At 41.5% G+C, this 24,240-nt stretch overlaps 1 protein-coding gene across 1 annotated transcript; it reads left to right on the top strand.

The window, feature by feature from the left end:
* The first annotated feature begins 155 nt into the window (after nucleotides 1–155).
* LOC139210842 (heparan-alpha-glucosaminide N-acetyltransferase) lies at nucleotides 156–23,238 on the top strand. The gene is made up of 18 exons (XM_070841018.1): nucleotides 156–259; nucleotides 592–686; nucleotides 1,228–1,349; nucleotides 2,317–2,435; nucleotides 4,372–4,441; nucleotides 4,544–4,610; nucleotides 6,397–6,479; nucleotides 9,373–9,449; nucleotides 10,428–10,458; nucleotides 10,556–10,716; nucleotides 13,091–13,203; nucleotides 13,459–13,580; nucleotides 14,146–14,269; nucleotides 14,389–14,475; nucleotides 15,783–15,860; nucleotides 19,301–19,371; nucleotides 20,468–20,580; nucleotides 21,307–23,238. Exons 1-18 carry the CDS (start codon nucleotides 178–180, stop codon nucleotides 21,486–21,488), a joined length of 1,797 nt encoding a protein of 598 aa, XP_070697119.1. The 5' UTR covers nucleotides 156–177; the 3' UTR covers nucleotides 21,489–23,238.
* The last annotated feature ends 1,002 nt before the right edge of the window (nucleotides 23,239–24,240 follow it).

The raw sequence follows: 24,240 nt of genomic DNA, 5'->3' as shown, positions 1-24,240 counted from the left end.
TCATCATTTCTACAACAAAACTCTAGGCTAATTTTCCCCCAAAAGGGATCCCAAGCACATGCATCGCAGACCAATTAAAAGAAACCACCAACCACACATGCATGCTGCCCTTTGACCACTTTTTATATTGTCTGTTATAAAGATGAGCAGTGGAAGTGGCTCTTTTCAAGTAGCAACATGGAGCCCAGAGGACTGCTACAAGCAAGTTTGACTTTGCTAATCCTTGTAACCAGCAGCTATGGAGGACACTTTAAATCAGGTAAGTCCTCCAGGATTCATTAGTGGATGAATCTGCTGTTCAGTTATAAACAGCCATGGAGTCCAAAGTGCTCCTGCAGTGGCGATTTACCAGAAGAGCAGTCAGTAAAGCTTCTTGATATGATCCATGTTTGCTCTCCGTAATCCAGGTTAAAATCCAATTACAACAAGTGGACATGTCAGTAGTGTGAGATCTTAGTCAATATTATTGACTCCGTGTTATGATGTTTATGGTGATAGCGATCTGATACACCCTTCTACCATCGTATATTTATGATGTACAAGAAGCTTTGTGTACCAGCTGTAAATCAGTGCTATTTTGAATCTATGCAGGGCCCACTCTGAAAATGGACCAGGCTTTGGTAACATTTCATAACCAGCTGACAGAAGAAGTGCAGGTCTTCTACACGTCAGATTACTGCTACAAGGTAGAAAATATATACTGTCTCTCTGCTGAACTCTTCCCTCCATATCTCTGTTTGTCCAGGCCTCTCTGCTGGTTAACTGACCAGTCAGCAAAGGTCTCCATGAATATATTCACTTATATGGATTTGTCAGTGTTGAGAGGTTCATAGGGATGCACACGGAACGTGCCAACAGTGTAAAGGACTGTCAAATCTGATGTTCACATTTGTCAACCGAAGTCACTAGAAAAGTTAATGGATTTCTCCGCACACCTTTAATTAAGTCTTTCCTTTGATTTTAGAGAGCTCCCTTTACACCCACAGAAGATGCTAAATTTTAGATGTAATTTTAAAAGTTGACAGAATACACAATTACTTTTCTAACGTCTATACTAGTCAATCTTCTGATCATTTGAAATAAATGAATATCTACTTGTATTTGCTTTATGTGCTATTATAACAAGTTATGGTAGTACTGTGCACATACGTTTTTAGCTACTTAACCTTTTAGCCTTTTTATCTTATGTACATGGAGTCACAGTTTGGCCTGTTTTTTACTTCTCAGTGTGTGCTCCAGCATTTGGTCACTGTGAAACCCATCAACAATAATGCATCTGCAGTGGTCAGCACTAAATTCACTCTGACTATGCGAGTGGAGTCACAGACCGGGAGTGCGACTCTGTGCAGGTAACAAGTTTAATACTCCAAACAAAGCATCAATAACATCAAACTAGCTACAATCTACAGAGGTAAAACTGCTGATCTCTTTCCTGTTTACTCATATTAACTCTGCCTTTGGGAGTGTATTGCTCTTGTTTACAGACATAATATAGTGTGGTGGCATCCGATGATTGCATCAGCAGAACGGGAGATTATTTACAGGGCTGGGGGAGTAATCCTGACCTGCTTTCTGGACCTGAGTGATGCCCTCCCTTAAACTATCTCGCCGGGTATCGATCAGGAGCCTTTTTGGGGTTAATAAGACCTGACATTCCCATATTGATGAAAAGGGCTCATTAAAGCTTCAAAGCTGGGCGTTCTGTTGAAACCTCAGCTGGGATGTTAACTGGAGGAGACAGCTGCCATATTTTTAGGCAACCAGGACTGACAAGACACTGGTGCAGACTTTTCCATTTGGGGGTCACCTGCAAACGTGGTGTCAGAGATTCGGTTGCAACATGACGAGCCTCTGGTGCTTTTTCTTGCCCTCTCAGAGGTCTGATCCTGTGCTTCCTAGATCAATGCTGAGGTCTCTAACCAGACTGTGCTGCTATTGATTTCCTTTTCCCCTTTGAAAAAACACTCCAAGTGATAGCTAGTATGTCATCTCAACAGTGGATCAATATGAACGTGTAATGCATGTTTTTGGGGCCTGAAACCGGAGATGGTGAGAGGACAGAGGGATGCACTTCAAGCCAGCAGACACTAGGTGGTGCTCCTGGCCTTCATAGGTGTCATTAAGCCATCAATAGGAGAAAGTAAGGCCATTTTTAAAGAATCAGGTCAAGAGGAAAACAGCAACAGCAGGTGAAAAAAGAAATTTTATGTATTCTTCTGAGGAGGCATCATTTCAGAGTGGATCAAATAGAACCAGCCGGTAGTTTTATCTGCTTACAGGGAACTGTGCCTCACTATTTCACTGTTTTGGATGCAGGTGGAGTCAGACATATGGAGAAGGCGGTCATTACTCTGTTTGGATCCAGACGTCAGAGGCTGCCAGCAAACCCAACTGCACTCACGCTGTGGACAGAGGACCAAACAATGCATACCTGCGTGAGTACACGACGCTGATGAAGAGTTCACTTCATGACGAAGCTCAGAAATCAGTCGTCTAGTTTTGAAGAATGGACTGTGGCGGGGCACAGTGACAGTAAAGGAACCCGTGTGCACTCTGAGGCCAAACCTTTGATCCACTCTCTACTTGATTGAGTCAGCAAAGAGGAGAATCACTCGGCTTGTCCGCATCTACCAAGCAGTAATTCCCATCCATCTCTTGGGACATGATGTGTATTGATCACATAAGACATGCTTTCTTGAAAAGGGATAAAAGAAAAGCTTTTCTGTTTGTTTTGAAGGCCTGGCTCCATGCGTGGAGCATTGTGGGTAATACATTAGGGAGTGTGGAAGGATTAGGGCGTAATGGGATTTTGAAAGCGTCACTCTCCATAATGTACACTCTACTTAACAATATTGCAGATTATGTTGTAGATCAGACTTTTAAGGCCAAGTAGCCATTATCCAAGCAGATATATGGTCAGTGTGACTGCACCCCTCACAGTATGATGAGCTTCCATTAGCTCCACAGACCGGTGATTACAGAAACTCCCAATAGGACTTGCTCAGCTTAAGTAATGGTCTGGTCAGCAGCTCAAGACAGGTTAGAGTTGCCCTGTTGGGGAATTTCAAAGTTTACTTCAGTGTCTCCGATTGATTGGCCGTGGGGCTACATGAGGTCGTATGTTGGGTGCGGTGTTCTTCAAGGATATGTTTCTGTGCAGCTGCTATCAGATCCACCCTTTAATCATGTTTGTACTGTATTCTGCATAGTACCACAAACCACAAGTCACCTGCGGAGGCCTCAGTCCTCACAAAGAAATTCACAATATCGACTGCTATTAAGTGTTTGTTCGACTCGAGCAAACGCATCGACGAACTGAACTTAATCTAGTTGTTTTGAAATGACTCCATTCATTTTCTGTTTATTCTGACAGTAACTAATAGAGCGAGCACGGCGGCTGCAGAGATCTTGTGTTGTTTCACTTCATGTGCTGAGAGCTTTATGGCGTCTTTGTGAGTGGACGCCAGAGATGCCATGACTTTTTCCGAGGCGATGAAGTGACCACTCTCTGTTCAGAGTGGATGTCATAGTGTGGATTCAGCTCAGCTTAAAATAGCTTCTTTTTGTTTGTTTTTCCACCAAAGACAGACACTGCGCGTACTGTCCCCTTATTTCCTGTGCTTTGACGCAAGAAGACCATACTGATATCTCCTGAGCCTGTGTGTTATAGTTTTATAATCATTAGCACAGCTGTAAAATATCTTTTTCAATACTGATGGCGCTGATCGGTGAGCAATAATGTAGCAAAAATCACATCAAGTGGTATTTAACATCATTTGCGTTGCATTAATGTTTCCATTAACATTTCTGTCTACATTATGCAATGACACAGACATCAAAGTCTGTTCTGATCTGGGCAGATTTCATTCTTTATTCAGCAAATGAAAGACGTCTCGGCAGCAGTGTTTGTTTCTTCTCATACTGTAAACCTCATCTTGACCCTGCTCCGATCTGCGATGCTCTCTGGCAGTCCAGCTCTCTTCCCCTGTCTTTGTTTTCCCGTCCTTGTTCCAGTGTAGCCTTACATTTTCCTTTTTGAAGGCCTGCAGGGTTAGATTACCCAGAGTGATTGAGATTGAGTTGATGGATCGAGCAAAGAGTTTTCCATTAGGTTCTTGTTTGTCACATGAGGGATCCCCTTTGACACTCGTTGACTGACAGAGAGCCACAAGGGAGTCCAGAGGCGAGTAAAGCAGACAGTTTGGACTGGTAATCAGGCCTTTTATCCCCAGTCAGATCCTATTCTGATAAAGATGTACAGTACAAAGCTCCTGACACAGACTTCCAGACAGAAAGACTATGATGTAAGGTGCTACAGTCTATTTACACAATGTCCATTTATAAACGTTTCCATTTTTTCTTATTCTCCAGCACTTCTTGCAGCGGCTCTTTTACTGGCCATAATCGCTCTCTTATTCGTTGTGGCACCCAACATCTACAGGTACCCGTGTGTTTTTTACCACATCCACAAAGAAAATACCACCCTGCACTGATTACTCTTCAACTGGACCCAGGAAGCTCAGACTTGTTGTCCCATTTACAGGAGGCGTTGTACATCAAAATTCATTAAGACCATTTGCTGCCAAAGTCCACAGTACTCAGTGGATAATGTAAGTAAAATGCTGCTTCTAATGAATGACACAGATGCATGATTTTATTGATTAGATTTAGATCAATCATAAACCAGTCAAATGATTTTCATTAAATGAGTGTTCAAGATACTAAACATCTCAATGTGTTCAAGATCCAGCATTAAACTCGCAATTTTGTTCACTAGTTATGTGTGTGAGGAAACTGTGAAATGAAATATGCTGAAAAAGAAAGCAAATAAAAGCATTCGGAACAGGACAATAGGAATTAAGTGCACCACTTTTGTTTCTTCACTGCAGCAAATGAGTGACTTGATGCTTTTTTCATAAACAAAAGTTAGCATTGCCTTGATTCAACAGTTATATTACATTATTTTCATTGGCCAACTATGCAGCCTGAGATGCATACCAAAATTGCTCTGAGACTCCAGTCATCAAGCCATTTGGGAGACACTAATGGAGTGATTGATACAAATGTTAGCAGAGCCAATTGTACTGTAGAGTTACACGGAAGAGATGGAGCGTTGTATCCGTCCAATCATCTTGCTTGATGGCAAGAGCTCCTGTGTATTTTTGGTGAGCATGAATGGCTCCTCTCATTCTTCCAAGCAAGATGTCTCTGTCTTCCATATGCTGTCTGGATGGCATGCAGATCCATCATTACATATTAGTGCTAGTGTCTTCCTGCTCTGGCTCTTTAAACTGCTGCATGAAGGCCAGTGATTCAGGCTAATCCAACTGAGAGGGCAACAGGCCACAGTCATCCCGGTGCTGCCTTCACAGAGAAAGGGAAAAAGAGGCGCCGTCATCCAGCGCAGAGGCTGACCCAGGACAGGGAGATGTCCAACATAATTTTGAGGAGTTCTGACCCATGTAATGCAAATGTTTACATTACATATAGATATATTTTTAGTTGCCACAAGTAAATGGTAATGTTACCATTTGTAAATGTATCCAGCACACAAATAATGTGGCGACTTCAAGAGAGAGAAGTTTAATAATAACCTAATGCCAATTTAACAGAACTTGTAATCAGCACTTTGATAACCAAGTATTCAAGAAAACATGAGGCAACTAAGAGACAAAAAAATAGAAAAATTGTTTACAGCTGCACAGATATTTTGTATTAACATCGGATCAAATGGTTAAGTTCATCCTATAGTGACAAACCCACAGAGAATATCACCCAACTGCAGTTCCCCATCAGTGCAACAGAGCACTTTAATGTCTTTCAGCTTATTACTTTGGTTTTACTGTTTTAGTTCATTATTTCTAACTATTAGCAAATAGCTAGTGAACATAGCAGTTAGCAGCTTAAGAGCCAAATATTTGTCCCAGGAGTTGCTGGAGACCAAAAATACATGTGATGTAAATACTGGAGTTACATTCATCAGGTGACCAGAAACACAAGTACAAATTCATGATAATGTTGCTCTGTTGTCTGCTAGATGTAATAGGCAAGGTTTTGTTAATAAGTAAGCCTTTATGAGGCAATAGATTTTCAGTGTTGTGTTTACACTTTGTTCTGCTGCCCCAACTGCCCAAACAAACCAGTTGATATTGCTGTAATGTGTTCGGTTGGATAGCTTTGAAAAAGCTACCAGATTCAAATACAGATTACCTGTAACACAGACGGAGAAACAGCCGTCACAAGTTGAAATGATTCAACAAACAACTGAGTACACATACAGTAGCCACATGCAGTGAGTTAACAAATGCTGCTGCCATACAACCATATGTGAGCCACACTGGTGTGAAAAGCCCAAATTCTGACATTATTTTGTCTACCCTCTAATTGTTTCTACAGGACGAAGTCCATGCTTGTGAAGCTGAGCACAACACCACTAGAACTAAACCAACACGTCTGCGCTCACTGGACACTTTCCGAGGGTATGTACGCCATCAACAACCACCCTGTTTATCAGTCTATCACCACATGTGGCTCGTTCACATGCTAATTCTTTTTAGAGCAGTCTGAGGCATGATGAAGATCTACAGGCCCAGCATAATGAATAATTACAGGGGTCACAGTCTGGCCACATGCTCCCCCAAGCTTTTGTTATCAGGCGGTATAGCTTTGGGCATGATTTCTGATACCAGTGCGTCTCGGGTTTGGAACAGTGTGTTTCTGTTGGACAGGAGTGATGCATGTGATTGAATCTGGGCTCCCTGCTAGCCTTAATTGTGGCCTGGGGGTAGACACAAAGCACGCCTCTCTGGAAACAGGATGCTGGTGTGGCTTTGACCTCCCCATTGCCAAATAATTGATGTAATAATACCGTCAACATATCAGCACACATCCTCACGGCCATAGATCTCCTGCCAAAATGGAGAGTGAGAGGAAATCCAGCAGCACAGAGGCAGCATCCAGCAGACAATTGGCATCTTCTCCATCTGTGGCTTCCTTTTGGATGAAAATCCGTCTGAAACCACAGTGCATATGTTCTGAATTCCAAATACCACAGTTTTATTTAGTTTGGGAGCTGAAACTGCTGAGTACATTCACACCAGATTCTGCAAAGGTTCAAGGAGAGGAAACATTTTGATTTCATTCCCCCTCACTTACACTTCCTGCCGCAGTCCTGCTCGATCTTATTAGCTGAAATGTCACTCTGGGGTTACAGATACTTGTAGCGTATTGATGTCCTGATTGGTAATACTAGAAATTCTCATACCTGACAAGTCACTTAATCAAACTGTGACTCAGGGCTCAAGATTAACGCTGTGTGTGCCTCCTCAGCCCTGTGACTTATGATCCATACCCCTGATAAGTAACAACTTTCTACAGAGAACAGACACATCAGTCATCTGCCATAAATGCTGAGACATTTCTGAAGGCAAGAGCCTTTTCTTCTTAGCGGAAAGGTTTTTCTGATCATTGCTCAGGCTCCACCGACATGATATACAGAGAACAGTGGGGAACGGTTGCGCGTTAATTTTTCTAAAAGGATTTGGATTTTAATCTTGTGCCGCACTGCTAAAAGCCTGTCGTCGGTTTTCTTACTGCTGAAAATCGCAGTGTCAGTAGTTAGAAGTGTCATACAACAGAGGGAACAACTATTACTGCATAACAACGGACTGTCAGTTGCATTTAACACCAGGTGGCTGACTCATTCTGCGCCTTATTTTGACTAAGCTCCAACTTTTCCTCTGATTCAGTTTCAGATACGCTCTGAAGTTTGGCCACCAAAAAAAAAAGAACCTTGGCATTTCCACACAAGTAGTAATTTATTATGACTAGATTGGATGTCCATGTGCTTGGTATGGCCAGCACAGTAGGTAACTCAATACTCTGCAGTGATAGAGTGTAACTATCCATTTGCAACAGGGAAATGTACCAAGCTAACACTCTAATTGGTAATGCATGTACAGTGATTCAAATCAAAGAAGTCCATAAGCGTCTATCAGTGAGTCATAACCACTTGTCACTGCCGCAAGACAGACACGTCAATCTGTAATCTGTTCGCCATAAATCATGAATACTGACTCCCAGACATGAATTAAGTCTGTTACTGGAGTGACAAATGTTCAGTGGAGACCTTCACAGGGATATTTACAACTTAAACCTGATTAAGAAACAAGAAACAGGCCTGTGGTGCCTCAACCTGGATTATCTTGCATTAACTTTGGTGCAACGTAAAACAAAGTGATCTCAGTACACATCATATTAATTAGGCTCTCCTAGTTTCCCTTAATCGTAATTAGCAGCCGCTAATGTCACAAATGTGTGGCATATGTAACGTAATCTGACTATAATGGAGCTCTCATTGACGGCCACAGTGTTTCGATCAAAAAGATGGCCAATAAGCCCAGATGCTGCAGTGATTTTCTCCGGGTCTCATCTGGCCAGTGATTCAATGTCTGTCTTTGTCACTATGGCAACTAATGGATATGTTCGTTCAAAATTTAAATGATAGCACGTTTGTGTGTCTGTGTGTGACGGAGAGAAAGAGTGCATAGACACGTGCAGCGGGGTTTACTCTACTTTAATAGCCCTTTTGAGATGATAGTGGCCGATTAAAATCTTGTATCAGCAGGTTGGGGCTAAAAGAGCAGTAATGGTTTTGGTGCACCTCTTAATTGAATCTAGGCAGAAAAACAAGAGGAGGCAGCGGTAGATACAGTGCACCTTATCAGACAGTCTTGTTCTTAGAGGTTGTCCTAATCTTGTTGTGGCTCTTAAAGACCCCCTGATCATATTTTTTCTCTTTTTGATTAAATAAAACATGAATCAAAAGCATAAACTGAAGTGTTCCGCACGGTGAAAGGACTGAACGCGAACCCCTGTAGCCGCTTGAACATGCAGCCGTTTACATTCCCTTGTGAGTTCACGTTTTGTAATGGCCCCCCGCCCATTTTCTGACATGCAACGCAAACACCTTTTTCCCTCCAATGTCTGATTCAGTGAAGCACTCCATCACATGCGCAGTGTTTCAGCAGCCTTGGCCAGTGCTAAAGCATAAAGTGTATCATATATTAGACGCAAAGTCTTTAGTCAGCACTCCTGCTTGAGGAGATCCAGAGGACAAGTGTTCATTTCCTGAGTGATTCATAATGCTTAGATTGCATTACCTTGCATTTGTGAGTGTGAGTAAAAAGCCCCATCCACTGGTCTCTTTAACTTCAATTCAAAAGTTTATATTGTATCAAATATATTAATTAGTAAGAAAACAGTTAGATATGAAGGTTTTACTGTGTTTCATGTATTTATAATAGTTTTAAAACACTTTTAACCATGTGGCATATAGTGCACTGTAGTGTTTACTCATTGTACTGTTTGTAGGTTTGCCCTGACAGTGATGGTGTTCGTGAACTACGGTGGAGGAGGCTACTGGTTCTTTCAACATGCACCGTGGAATGGTTAAGTAAAGTATAAGACAACAAAAATACAAAATGAAGCAAAAAAGCAGTTATGCTACAGCTTGTATAGCACAAGCGGCACCATTATGGTTCTCTCCATAATTTTCTTTCCTTTCATCTGCCACTCAACAGTCCACAGAGTTCAGTCTGTTTCATGGAGGGAGCAGAGACTTTCACATATATGGATATGGAGTAAATGTATGAACTCAAGGCAGTTATTCAATGGCAGCATTCTCCTCATCATGTCTGCGGCATTTTCTGGCGTGTTGTCACTAATTATGATAAATGCAGTCTCAAAGCAAACACACCGGATGCCATCCCTCATACGAGCCAAATCAAAGGCACAATCCATAGATTTTTATTGTTATTAACAACCAGGGAGGAGACAAGAAGGAGGAGGGATGAGTGTTTAAATGGCAGCTGGGAGACTATGGGAAGGAGCAGTGAATGACAAGGCCGCACCCCCATCCCCATCACCCTCCGCCCCTTTCTGTGGCGGCCACTCTTGAGCAAGGCACCTCTGACCCAAACAGACAGCTAGACATCCTCTCCCTCAGTAAATAAAAGTTAAAAAAATCTCACTGTGACTTATATTAAATCCATGTCATTTTTTATGGGTGTTCTCAATTTAAATTTCATAACAGTCTCATTGCCACATCTACAAGGGTGTATTGATTTCAGGGGTGGTTTGATTAATCTTCTGTTTGCTGCAAGGCCGCTACCGTCACAGGAGTGTAGATATTTATTAATCACACCTTTTCAAAATGGAAAGTTAATGACAGTAGCAGCACTTTAAGGACATAACATTGTTCTTAATTCACCTCGTAGGCCTTTTTGGATTGCAGAGATTATAAAAGAGCAAGAGGTGTGAACTCTGTATAATGGCATCAATTTCAAGCATCTGTGTGTCTATGCAACCCTGTGGTCTAGACAGGGCTGGTCTATTGATATTAATTTATGCCTCTGGATTTGTTGCAGGTCTAACTGTGGCAGACCTTGTGATGCCATGGTAGTCAGACATTTTCAGTCCTATTTTAATACACACAAATATGCCAGTGTTCGTACATATATGTGTTTCAATAGTGTAATACTGTTGTTTCTTACAGGTTTTTGTTTATTATTGGGACTTCAGTGGTGTTGGCTTTCAGATCCATGCAGAGGAAAGGAATCAGCCGCCTGCAGCTGCTGCGCAAAATCACCTGGAGGACAGTCGTCCTCCTGATGCTCGGCTTCTGCTTCCTCAACTACTCTCCAAGAGACGGACCACGTAGGTGCAAAATATGTTGCACATATGGAACAAATACAATATATGTGCCTGTTCTGTACTTTTTCTTTGTTCTACACTGGGGAAATGATTAATACACAGCCTAATAGTATGACCACTTATTACATGTACAGCACTATAACTCATCAGCACCACTGGAGAACAGGAAGAGGCCTCTCTTGTGTTAATGCACCCGTTCAAAAACAAAGTGCATTTGCTTTTATATCATGAAATAGATTCTGAAATAAGGTATCTCTGGAATCCATTCCATATTACCTCCTATAGATCTGCAATGATTATGTTATTAACAGATAATTATATGACAATAAATTCATTTTTCAAGAAAATGTAAAACTGAACATTTTCGGGGGGGGTTTTGACTTTTGATTGGACAAAACAAGATAGGGGTTAGTGTTTTAAAGACTAAGTGAATCATTTATGAATCAAACAAATGATCTCTAGACTAATCATTAGCTGCAGCTGTAGTGTCATACAACACAGGAATCATATACAGCTTACATGTGGTGTGTCCATGAGTCGGGTGACAAAGACAAAGATGTTGTATGTGTTTAGATGAAGTTCTGTGGTAAAAGCCAAAGCTGCAGGGTTATGTCGGGGTTAAAGGAGGGGAAGCAGGCTGAAAATCCCCTTTTCATTGTCCACCTGGGGATGCACAGGGCGCCCTTCACACATTAGCCATCCCCAGTACTAATGGACTTTCCTAGGTGGATGTCTGCGTAACTGGGTTAACTAAAATATTGTTATTGTGTATGCAGTCTCAAAATCCAGCACCAAGGGACATTTAACAGAGGCAGATTGAGCAAAAACAAGCGCTGCGGTAATGGACAATTACAAACAGATAGTGTTACACTCTTCAGCCTCATGCAGCTGCTGTAGAGGCTGCTGCTGGAGCTGATCATAACAGCACAGTGACTTTTACCATAAGCTGCAGCTTTGCCCTCTGTCTCCAAGGACGTCCTCTGCAGTTCAGTCCCAGGGTTTGATCTAATAAGAGAATGGAGTCACATCAGCTCAATATGTTAAACCGTTTCAATGTCAGACAGGACAGAAGAAGGTGCTAACCTTTGACATCAACTATGAGTCATTTCAAATAAAAACGCTGCTACGGTTAGATTAGAAATCACCGTCAAAGCAGTGTTAATGATCTTGAAACTCCAATATTGGTTATTATCTTGTCTTTTTGCCTCATCAATTAAAGACTTTAACAATGCAACAATTTTAGAAAATTATAAAGCGTTTGCTTTAACTGAGTCTTTTAGATAAACTGAAGCTAAAAACACGAGTGTTTCTCTTGAGTGCTTTGAAGTTGACATTTTTGACATACAAAAATATTATTTTGCCCAAGGTGACAGTGTGTTTTCAATATTTTATCTCTGACCATTTGACAGTGTTTATTCTTTTGCGTATGGTGACAAGTTAGAAGAAAAGATCAGTCAGATGAAAATGAGGTCAGCCAGTCAGATTCGAACCCCTACTGTTGAGTAGCCTTCAGAGGGTGTTCAAAAAAGAAAGTTTTTGTCTCAGCTATATGCTCTACTTTCTGATGGCTTTATTCAGTTCTCCTCACTTTCACAACAGAATCATTACTTTTATTCCATCTATTGCTGAAAATGCTCAGGGATGGGAAGCAGACAGCAGAGCTTTCACTTCTTAAATGATATTGAACATCAAAAAGGGTCTCAATTTCACGCAGAAAAACCTACATAAATTGATCAGAAAGCGAAGCAAAAGATGTTACAGTTTCCTGCAGTTCACCTCAAAACTGGGACTTTTAGGATGATTTTTATTTAAGTGACAATTTTGTGGGGGGACAGATGCAGTCAATTAACTTGATGGGGGTGTAACCTGCAGATTTAACTAATGTGTCATAAGTAAGAGCTTCCTCTATTCTTGTGAAAGGAGCGATTTCCGCCTCTTATTTGATTTGTCCGGATCAATGATTGGGATTATGCTTTTTTTAACGGCACTTTGTGCAGCAAAGAGGTTTTCAATTAACTAATGTGTAGATTACCATCAATCTCTCAACCACAAGCCAATCCTATCCTCCCCAATTTGTGGAGACGGAAAGATAACTGGGAATCTTTGATTAGCTTGCCACATTCTTGACATGTCCATATCCTGAAAGGCTGACACCATTTCCCTGTGTGCCGCGCTATCCATCATCCTCACTCAGGAAGTAGTAGTAGTAGTGGCATGATTGAGAAGATGTTCACATGTTGGATATTGTCAATTTCCTGATTTATAGTTTTCTCAGATCAGCAGGAATAGCTGAGTTATATCTGTGCTTGTACCTCAGCTGTAAGTTCATATATTCGTCACTACGTTCATGCTGCGTGCTGTGCTGTCTGTGTTCCAGTGTCCTGGTCCTGGCTGAGGATCCCTGGAGTGCTGCAGCGTCTGGGATTCACCTACTTAGTTCTGTCTCTCCTGCAGACTTTCTGGGGCCAGAAAGAAATCCCACTGAAAGCGGTGAGCAGCTCTGTCAAGTTCACTTAAGTGAGTCGTTACACACCAGGGGAAGAAAAACATTAAAGAAGCCCAACCTGAAACAGCACATTTATAAATAGGTACATTGTGGCTGTGTGTTGTGTTGTGTTGTGGTTTTCTTATTGCAGGCCTCATCTACACCAAAATAACATTAATGTTAAAATTTGTCCACAAATAAGCAGCTTTGTACCTTAAGACTATTTCACATTAACATGATTTGTGCACTGTATGATGCAGTATCACTGGTGGAACCCCGTCCAGGCTGTGGTACTTTATTGGCCACAGTGGCTGATTATAATCCTACTGGAGACTCTGTGGCTCTGCATCACTCTGCTCATGCCCGTACCTGACTGCCCCACGTAAGCAAGGCTCCCACTGTCACTGAGCTCACCGAGCCCAGTCTACCCATTAATCCACTGTGCACATGTGCTAAAAGTGTAACTTTCACCCATCTCTCCGTGCTGAGATAATCTCCAGTTGGGGCTGTTGGGCTGCAGCAGGGGTGTTAGTGTGCACCTTGTGTTGCTGGTGTTATGAACCGTTGTGATTTATGGGCTTGTGGTGGATGCTTCAGAGGGCATAATTAGCCAATCTCAGTCTGTCATGTGCAATAAGAGGAGCGGAGGCAGAGGATCCATCTTCCTCGCTCTGTGTCTTCTTCTCTGTGCTGCTTTTTGTGTGTTTTTTTCCTTTCCTTTGACCCTGCATGGCATCGGTGTACTGTGAGTTCAAACAGTAGTGCTTTTCCTCACAGCTATTGTGTTTTCCCAACATCTGATCGGCTTTTATTTTTTAGTGAAAAATGAGGATATGTGGTGAACACAAATATTTGAAAACTGGCCTGAGAAGTTTAATTTGGTTACATCTGTCTCATGTTCCTAAAATAAAACATCTTGTTTTAATAATTCTGATGTTTGTTATCAGAGGGTATTTGGGAGCTGGTGGAATTGGTGATAACGGTCTTTACCCAAACTGCACTGGAGGCGCAGCAGGATACATTGATAGATGGATGTTTGGTGATAACATGTACAGATACCCCACATGCAAAGTAAGGTCCATTCATTATTCATAATTCATAATTCTTGATTAATGAATTATATAATCTTGCAGGTGAAAGTAAAACCATTGAAATAGCCTCGCTGATCCTTGTGATGTTGCCTTTACCAGGAAATGTATCACACCACACAGCCCTTTGACCCAGAGGGGATTCTGGGTACAATCAACTCCATTCTCATGGGATTTCTTGGGATGCAGGTAAGATGGATCATCTATTTCTCCTGTATGATTCTACAAGTGGTACAATGTACATGTGTGATAATCTTAATTCTAATAATTCAGTTTTTTAAAGAGTTTATTCTGTTGTCATTATTTAGTGCCAAATTCCCTATTGCATGCTGTGACTTGGGTGAACTACAGTTTATGTCTTCACAATACTGGTCCCTGATTGGCTGAGAGCAGCAGCTTCTTTTATTCAGGTGGACCCTGTGTTCAGTGAAGGCTTAATGATCAATTGTAGAAAACAGATTTGAAAGATACAGTTAGTTGTTTTTTAGGTTTCCAATGAATGAAGCCTTAGCTTACCTTAGCTTGGCGCTATAACGACTCCACTTGTCATAATCTACATTAAAAAAAAATCCACAGGACCCCCCAGTAAAGTTCAACTGTTTACTTCCAACTTCCAAGTGGTACACAGAAAATTGTCCATTCACACATTTTAAGTATAAGGAATTAAACTATTAACTTACGGCATTGGTGTAAAAATGAATTATAAATACGTTGACTTACTGTAAATATTCTGTTACTGTTGGTCTGTATGAGCTTAGATTATTACATGGTAATTAGCTAAACATCAATAAACTACATTTAGGCTCCTACATGTTTGCAGACAGAAATCAATCAGAACTATGTGCAGCTTCAATCTGAATTTCTTACAATTACTCCATTAAAAATTCATATTTGTGATTAAACAGCTGACATGCTTGAGCTGCTTTACCCAGAGGATCAGTGCTGTTCTTTATCGCTAATATGTTGATGTAAATATAAATTAGACAGTGAGACTCCTGTTAACTGGGCTTAAATGAAGATTATATGAAAGATCGACAAAATGTTGTCAGAAAGCAAGCAGAGAGTATTTGGTCTTCAGACCTGAGTCTGTGATGGCAGCAGTGTCACTTATAACCATTTTTGTTGTGGGAAGTTGCCGTGCAAAAGCAGCCACATTGCTCTATTCCCGGTGGGCGGTTAGTGCTGAGCCCTTCAGTCAGCGAGTCTTAGACGACACGCCAGGTGTCCGCCGTTCTCCTCTGTGTTTGTCCATGCTAATGTCCTCAGCTGAAACATATTCATCATCACCAAATTAATCAGAGGGTGCGGATGACTTACACCCCACATCTGGCTCAACAGGATGGGAGAAATGTGACCGCCACGTCAGGGACACGGCATTGACACCCACATCCCAGGCCTATCTGGTTACCCAAGGGCAAATGCATGGACACACTGATGTTTACATGGTGTTGCTCATTAAATGTATGATTGAATGATCTCTGACTCCTTCTCCACAGGCTGGGAAAATTCTCATTTTCTACAAGGGGATGAACTTCCACATCCTCTGCCGATTCCTGGTGTGGGCCGTCATCCTGGTACGTTTTACAGCTGAGAATTTAAAACCAAGACAGCAAATCACTTAGAACGTCTTCCTGCTTCAGTGACTCACACAGAGCTGAGCACTTTTATGGTATTTGCTGTTTTACTCCCCCTTGCAGGTAAACTCAGCAACATGTTTTCCAGCCACTGGGGTGTTAGTCATAGCCGTCAAAGCCATTCATTAGCAGGTGTTAGTCGAGGACATGAGTGTGATCTCGGAACAATTAAACAACATTCATGTCCGGCTGTGTTTCCAGGCAGATATGTGTATCCAGTGCCCCAGGGGCATGCACACTGTCTCACATATGATTTTAGATTAGAAGAGTTGTGTATGCTATTTACAACAAACATTTCCAGACCACTCACATGACAGTACGTGTAAAGCGGTAAAAGAGAAATACATAAAGTAATTCAAATCGAGAATGCAAAGAAAATTGTCTTCATGAGTCCGCTCAGATAGCATTTGAGGTCATGTTTGTTTTGGATCTGTGCTCACTCTGGGTGGTCCCAAAAAGCTAAAGAGGCAAGCTGGCCTGTATTTCATTTAGAGAGGGAGTGTGTCCCACAGGGAGAAGCACAGTGTTATATGAGATGCCCCGTTTTGCATATCTAAACCTGTGACAGGAGGCTGTTAGTCTGCTCTAACGGGATTGACAGATATCCATGTGAACTGTGCGTGGCCACTGTTTGTATGTGCATACAGTGGGATGCTGCAGAGATGTAGCTCATTTGCAGAACGGGGTTAGTAGGAGCCTGCATGCTGTGGAGGCAGACATCCTGAACTGGTAGTGCTGTGACCTGGAGTGATGATGGAGCCGGAGGAGCTGGCTGCATCACTCAGCCTTTGAAATCAAACTGTGTAGGATGAGAAGAGGGGGCCAGCAGACGCCACACACAAAACAGTAACAGATCCCATTAGTTTTAAACTATGTTACTGTGCCTTTTCAGCAGTTTTAGATATCAAGTTCCTTCAGACTGGTATGTATGACTGTTTGACCAAAGTAATTAAACTGCACTGAGTATTCTAAATTTAAGAAAACAATTTTATTTATCAACTGTGTTTTAACAGTATCACTATTGTGTAGGTCTAACATGCCACGTCATGTTTGTGTAGCCCAACATCACATGCAATATCTCAATTGGTTTTTCAGCCCCATAATAGCAATGGCTATACTCTTTAAAAACACAAGAAGAAATTCCCCCAAAAACATCAATATGTTGGAAAACCTGATGAGGAGGCTACAGTCGTGCTAGCAGCTCTGTGAAACTGCATTTAGCCACTCTGGTGCTTTAAGCTAAATGCTAATGTCAACATGCTAACATGCTAACAGTTACAAAATTAACATGCTGATACTTAGCGGGTATGTTTACCATGTTCATCATTATAGTTTTGCATGTCAACATACTAACATTTTTAGCATAGTGATGGTGTTAGATGAAAAATTAGGTAATCATTAAAGGTGATACAATTCAACCTGAGGGGAACCTGAATGTCTGTTTTATAACAATTAATCCAATAGTTGTCAAGACATTTCACTCAAAACCACAAATTTTGATGCCATGGTGGCACTAGAGGAAAAGTCAGTGGATCAGCAAAAATTCAGTCAAGATTCATCATCTGGGAACCATGAATCTCCGAACCAGATTTTGTGCCAATCAATCCTACAGTTGTTGAGATATTTCAGTCTGGACCAAAGTGGTGGACAGTCAGATGCTGCCATTTGTTCAGCGTGGCTAAAAATGCTTACTAGAAAAACATAAAGATTGTTGACATACACAATACAACAACAGTATTATCATTTAATAGGATTATATTCGGTCCAATATTATAACATAGGTCTATTAAATCCAATACAAAATGTCCAGATGTCCGAGGAATGGGTCTTTTGTGTTTGTGAATCAAGAAATATCCTGCTTGTATATGCGGGAATCAATTGAAATTCTGTTGTGATAAATTTAATATCATTAACCCCAATTTTTAAATGATAAATCTCCCCATTTTGTCTCCTGGTGTTGAATCTTATTGACTATCATTGCGGAGCGAGTGACCGGAGGGAGGCAAAATAAATTAGATCCATTTGGCTTCTCCCAGAGGCACAGCATGATAAAGTAACACATGACGAAATAAATAAACATTAGGCGTTTATGTTTTCCCACTGTATCTCATGGTTCACCAGTTAATGTTACATAAATTACGTGGATGATACTCAAGATTATGATGTTAGTGACGTTATATTCTAGATCATAAAGTGTTTAGTTATGGATCGATAGAAGGACTTAAAATTATGGTTAACTGAAATAAAGAATACCAATAAAATTGATTTTCTCAGGTTGCAATGGTTGACAGAGAGATGGCCTTTTTTTTTATTGATTCTGGGAACAGATACAGACCATGTGTAGGTATGAATACAGCATATAACCGTCCCCACGTTGATGTGTATTTGCTTTAGTTTCTTTTTCAATCTCAGCAGCAAAATCTATTTTTAGTCCTAGAAAGTGTTTTCACCACTAGAGAAAGCAAAATTAGTTTTAGTGATTGGCCTGCTCTTCATATTGACTTTTCTAATACAATTTTGCTTCATAGGGGAGGCAAGAAGCTGAGCGTCCTCTTGTTTCACACATGTGCTCTTGACATTAGCCGGTCCCCTCAGCGGAGGAGGGAGCTCATTTCTGCACACACCCAACCACAGGGTTGATATTTTGCACAGGAGGCTCACAAAGAACCACAAAGCGTTGATACAGTAAGCGACAAGCCAGGTTTTACACCACAGCTCACTGTAGTGTGATTTCTGTGGCGGATTGATATTCAGGAGCGGCCATGCATCTTCCTCCTAATAAACAACAGCCCCTGTTAATTAAAGTCCAACGATCAGGCTCCAGAAGTGAGAGATTGAAATTGAGCGATTGCCCCACATACCAGCCCCATCCCACATCCTGCTGCCTGGATAGCCTCGAGACTCAATCCAGCCCCGGCTAGGCTATTTCCACACCATCGATTCTGTCATCTATACACATGATGGATATCCACCTAACAAGCATGTTTGGTTTCTGATCCACTGCCCTGGGCTTCTCTGTAGAGCACAAAATGTCTCCTCAAGTATTTAAATCATATGTAAAGGTAAATAGATGAGACAATAAAAGCTTTTATTGACATAGAGTTCATGAGCTCATACACAGTTCCTCTCTATGGGGGTTAATAAGGCTCTCTATGTGGCCTCTTTGGAGAGCACACCATTCCAGTGTGGATGGACTTAAACTGGCATGTTTGCAGTCAGATATTATGCGTGTGTGCGACTCGCTGGACCTTGTTCATCTGACTCTCAGATAATCGTTTAATCTGCCCGACTTGATTCTGTTGCCTCACGTTTTAGCAGCCCAACACAGCTTGCTTTATCGTCCTCCATCGATTTGAAATCTGTTTCATTTCCACCCTTAGGGAATCTCTGCAGCCATCCTTTCTAAGTGCACACGAGACGGAGGATTTATACCTGTCAATAAAAACCTTTGGTAAGTGCTTCCTGACCCTCTAAATCCAGCCACTTTTCCTCACAAAAGAAAGGATGGGTTTCCAACATGCACAAATCAAGGCAGCTAAAACACACGTTTACTTACCTCTAACGACAGCTACGACTGTAAATAATCACCCAGGTTGTTGGGAGTGTGAGCTGGAGCGGTTATACATCCTTCCGACATGATGAGTCTTCCTTACAGCCTGCAAAATAATGCTTCATCCTCCTCACCCCAGAAGCACTCACTACACATTTTACCAGCTCTGTGTGATGGAGTGGGATCAGACTCTGGAAAAACATCCATATAACCACAGTGTAGTCTAACCGCTCCAAAAATATCATGTGCATTTTTGGAAAAATAAAGCGTGGGATCTTGATAAATGTTTGTAATGGTTTTGCATGAAATAGAGCACAATTACTACCTCAGACGTAGATTACTTTACGACCTGTGCGTTTGTTCCACTCCCACATTCCCCTTAATATGATGTGAATCATTTTAATGTTGCAGCAGGAAGAATACCATTTCATCTGTGATGTGTAAGCAAATTCTTCATGATGTTCCACAGGGGCCCCCACTAACGCTGTGCTCATCCCTCGCCATTACCTGCCTGGCTTTTATAGGCAGTTCATCATGCACAGGTTATTGAGCTCTTGAGTACGAGTCCCTGCCTGGATGTCTAGAAGTAATTAACTCCCAGCCAAGAGTCCTTTTTGGCCCCACTTCAGCGGAGATAAAAAATAAAAAAAACCCACTGCAAAGAGGCTCCGGGAGGCAGCCATTTTACATCAGATGATATTACATCAAACATTCTTGCACTTAGGAGCAGACAGGGACATGGCTGGCTGGCACGACTCCATGGGGCACGTGCCAAGGATCCACTGCTGATGCTAAAAACCAATCCAGCAAACTGTCCCACAGTTAGCTGGATTGGCTCGAGACCCCTGGGTGTTATTTATCTGCAGTACAGGATTGATAGACTCAGTGTTTTTACACCCTTGTTCACACAGTACTACAAACATTTTAGTGATGCGCACATGAAAAGAGTGAAATGTTGCTGTTGTGGTAAAGTGTTTCTGATGGTCTGTTTGCCCAGGTCGCTGTCCTATGTGATGTGTATGGGCTGTTCCTCCTTTCTGCTGCTCGGAGGCATGTACTTTGTCACTGATATTAAGGGCTGGTGGGGCGGACAGCCATTCATATACCCAGGTACTGTTTATTCACAAAACAAAGGGCCCAATGCATTATACTGGTGCATGTGCTTTGGCCATAATAAAAAACTCATAAACATCAGCACATGATCAGATCAACTTTACTGAGCATTTTAATGTCTTTCAGCTTTTTCTCTGTAACTGGCTCACTCTCTCTTCAATATTATTTCCATGTACAGGGGACATTGAATATATCCAATAAGCTCCCAGAGCATGCTCAGAAACTCTTGCTAATCTAGTATACTTACGGCCATTACTGGCATACACAAAATCCAGGTTCTATGCCGTTGGAAAGCACCACACTCAATTTGACATCATGCTTAAATTAATATGTGATTCTGCACAATGCCATAGTGGACTGTTCAGCTGCTATTGAGCCACGTATATATATGTGGAGAACAAAACAGAGGAAAAAGGACAGCGAATGTTGGACTTACTTTTGCCAGGTGGCCAGGAGGGAATTAATGCTAATGTTGCCGTCTGCTTGATCTGTAAATAGGCAACATGTTTGTCATATCAACTTAAAAAATGCTAATATATCAATGTTGTGTTTAAAGCTTTTTTCCACAGGAACAAAGTGGATCAATTAGTATATATCAATCGGTTCATGCAGGTTTATAGAAAAAATCAAGGCCCATTCTTATAATTGCAGCCATTTTTTAATGCCAAACAGACAAGCCCTGTTCAATTATAACAAGTTTGTGTCTTCTCCTCTCCCCCTCAGGGATGAACTCCATCTTTGTATACGTTGGCCACTCTCTGCTGGGTTTCTACTTTCCATTCAGCTGGGAGATGCGCTTCCAGGAGAGCCACTGGGAATGGCTTTTCCAAAGCCTGTGGGGAACGGCTCTGTGGGTGCTCATCGCTTACCTGCTGTACAGGAAGAAATTCTTCCTCAAAATATAAACCAGGATGATCATCTGTCCCTTTTTCATCCCCTAGATGCCATTATCTTACTTCTCATTTCTGAACAAATACTCTTCCTGAGAAGGTACATGGATTATTACAATGTCTGTGGGAGTTTTTAAAAACCTGGCCTACTGCTCTTGGCTCAATCAGTTTAGTTTACTTTTCAGTGTTACACAACCTATCCATGTACGTTTGAATGAATTGTCCAAATGCTAATACTCAAGCCATCTGAAAAATTAAGCAACTCAGAGGAAGCGCTTAAAGTTTCAATCAAACACAAGCTGCAGCACAGTGGAAAAAATATGGAAATGTTCATTCATGAAACCCCTTGAACCACCAGAGTTTCTAAAGAAGACGCCTGGTCCACTGTTACTGTGGGCAGCTGAGGATTTATTTGAAGCCACTTGTTTTGCGCACTGAATAGACTGATTAAATCAAATATACTGAGGTGGTACTTAACAAATTAGGCCGAGTGATTCCACAACACACCAGGCTAGCCATTATGAGTCTGTTGCCATGGCCACTCCTTCCCTTTCTGTGTGTGTGTGTGTGTGAGAGTGGATGTGTGTGCCAGTACCATCTGCTGTCCGAGAGACAGTGCTTTAATAGGGGTCAAGATGCACAGCTCACAAAGGAGTGTCATTAATGGGACAGACACCTCTTGCACTCATTGTATTAGAAAATCAGGGAAATTACACAAATCCATTTCATCAGAGAGCAACGATGAGCCCCCACAAAGAGACTGTGCCCAGTACGTTTTACACATTTAACACATACTCACCTATCAGAACAGGGCTTATTTTTACACTTGGGTTATAATACTTCCTCATAGCTGACAATCTGCTTGAGTGATTTATGAATATCTTCATTGAATACATACGTGACAGCACTGATCAGTGTGTCCTCAGTATCAGGTCAGGTGGAGTGTACATCATGAAATGACCATCTAGTTAATGAAATGAAACAGCATCATGCTCTTCTTCCAGGGTGAAATCATATTACACACTCCTCACAAGCCGTAATATCATTGCGTAATATGGTGCAGTGGTCTTGGTAATTGAAGTTGTTGTTTGAATCCCCGTAGGTGCATCCTGCCTTCTTGAACAGGACTCAAGCCCGTAATTGCTTTCCCAAACTACTGTGCCAGCAATGGGAACGAATAGCTGCATCTTCATGGGATGAAAATGAAATCAATACAGTCTCACCACAGAGGTCCAAAAATACCTCTCGTGTTTTTGCATGAAAAGATAAAGCTTTGTATTTAAGTGTAAGCATTTAGCTGACTCATCCTGAGTGAGTTTACAGTAACTGCAACAGCATGGTGAGCTCAAAACCAATTCAACATCACAAGCAGCAGTTAATAAATATCAGAAGGATCAAAATAACAACGTCCAGACTGAGCAGGTGATGAATATTCTGCTCATATTTCATATTGAATTTCTGCTGAAGCCATGCCACAGTGCTCCCAGCATGATGAACAGAACAGAAAAAGCCCAAAAGATACCATTGTGGTTCCACATACCATGACTACACCACCACATTTCCTTGTCTGTATTGATTCTCAAAGTCTCAGGATACCTATAGTCTGTCCTATGGAAACTTTATCCCAGATACGATGCTCTCATGCAGGACACTTAGCCTCTTATATCACATAATGATACCCCCACACTCCCTTGATGCAGCATTTATCCTTCCATATAGTGAAGTAAAATATCTGTTCACGTATCAACATCAATTTCACATATGCAGACAACATAGTAGACTGAATAAAGTGATCATTTTTCTGACCTTTTCTTGTAACTTTTTGAGTTATAACTTTATTTTATTTTACTTTATTTTTTAACAAACTGAATGTAGTAGCAAATATTTATATTATCAGGCTTTAAACATGTATTTCCAGTATAATGGTAGATCCCAAGCCAGCACAATACAAGAGTAACTTAAGAATTCAGCTCTTTCTGTCTTTTTGTTTTAAACTTTGTGTCAGTCATGAACTGAAGGACACACCTTTGTTTCAGCCCAGTTCATACAAATGAGACAAAGTGAGCGAAGCAAAGACACCAGGTGGGAATATAATGACAGAGGTGGTAATATAGCAGGTTTCCTAACACTTGGTGGAAGTTGCTGGAGCTCCAGAGAAACCCTGTCGTTCCCTCTGCAGCCCAGTGAGCCCCAGCGTTGTTGCTCCATGCAGGGACATTGATTGGAGAGCGATTGCTGTGTGAGTGACTGGTGTCCTGCCCCGAGGCTGCAGCAATGCATCACTCCACACTATCCAGTCATGGAGAGATCCGTCACTGTAACACAGACACACACTCAAGACCTAAGGAGGGGGAAGGTCCCACAGAGTTTGACCAGTCACACAGCTGGTCTTGGCTCATTTTGCTCCGGCACTTAAAGTATCATTTATGAGCAGATAGACACTGCAGATGTCTGCGAGTTAGTAGTAAGTGTTATTAATCCATATGGTGTGTAGATCTGCAGCTTAGCAGTGAAACTGTTCATTATGGAGCCAAAAGCCTCTTCTACTTCCCCCTCAGAGTGAAACCTTATTCTCAAAGGACACCCCCACCCCCCTTTTTGAAATGTTGTTTAAACCCATTTAAGTAAATCTAGTAATGTCAGTGGTGCTACTGGATGGTGTTAGATGTGGAATAATGATTATTCTAAAACATAAACAAGTCTGTTAGAATGAAGCAGTTATCAAAATGAACACACCTGATACTGCTCTTAAAAACAGTGCCTGTGC

Source organism: Pempheris klunzingeri, chromosome 12 (genome assembly GCF_042242105.1).
Source record: "Pempheris klunzingeri isolate RE-2024b chromosome 12, fPemKlu1.hap1, whole genome shotgun sequence".
Classification (NCBI taxonomy): domain Eukaryota; kingdom Metazoa; phylum Chordata; class Actinopteri; order Acropomatiformes; family Pempheridae; genus Pempheris; species Pempheris klunzingeri.
The sequence above is the reverse complement of the archived record's forward strand: the minus strand, read 5'-3'. Positions and strand labels throughout refer to the sequence as shown.

Bases quoted from the DNA above. Each gene is read 5' to 3' on its own strand.
- LOC139210842 (XM_070841018.1), top strand. From the start codon at position 178: ATGGAGCCCAGAGGACTGCTACAAGCAAGTTTGACTTTGCTAATCCTT. The intron at 13,581-14,145 runs GTAAGCAAGGCT...GTTTGTTATCAG, and splicing joins CCCGTACCTGACTGCCCCAC to AGGGTATTTGGGAGCTGGTG. The intron at 20,581-21,306 runs GTACTGTTTATT...TCTCCCCCTCAG, and splicing joins ACAGCCATTCATATACCCAG to GGATGAACTCCATCTTTGTA.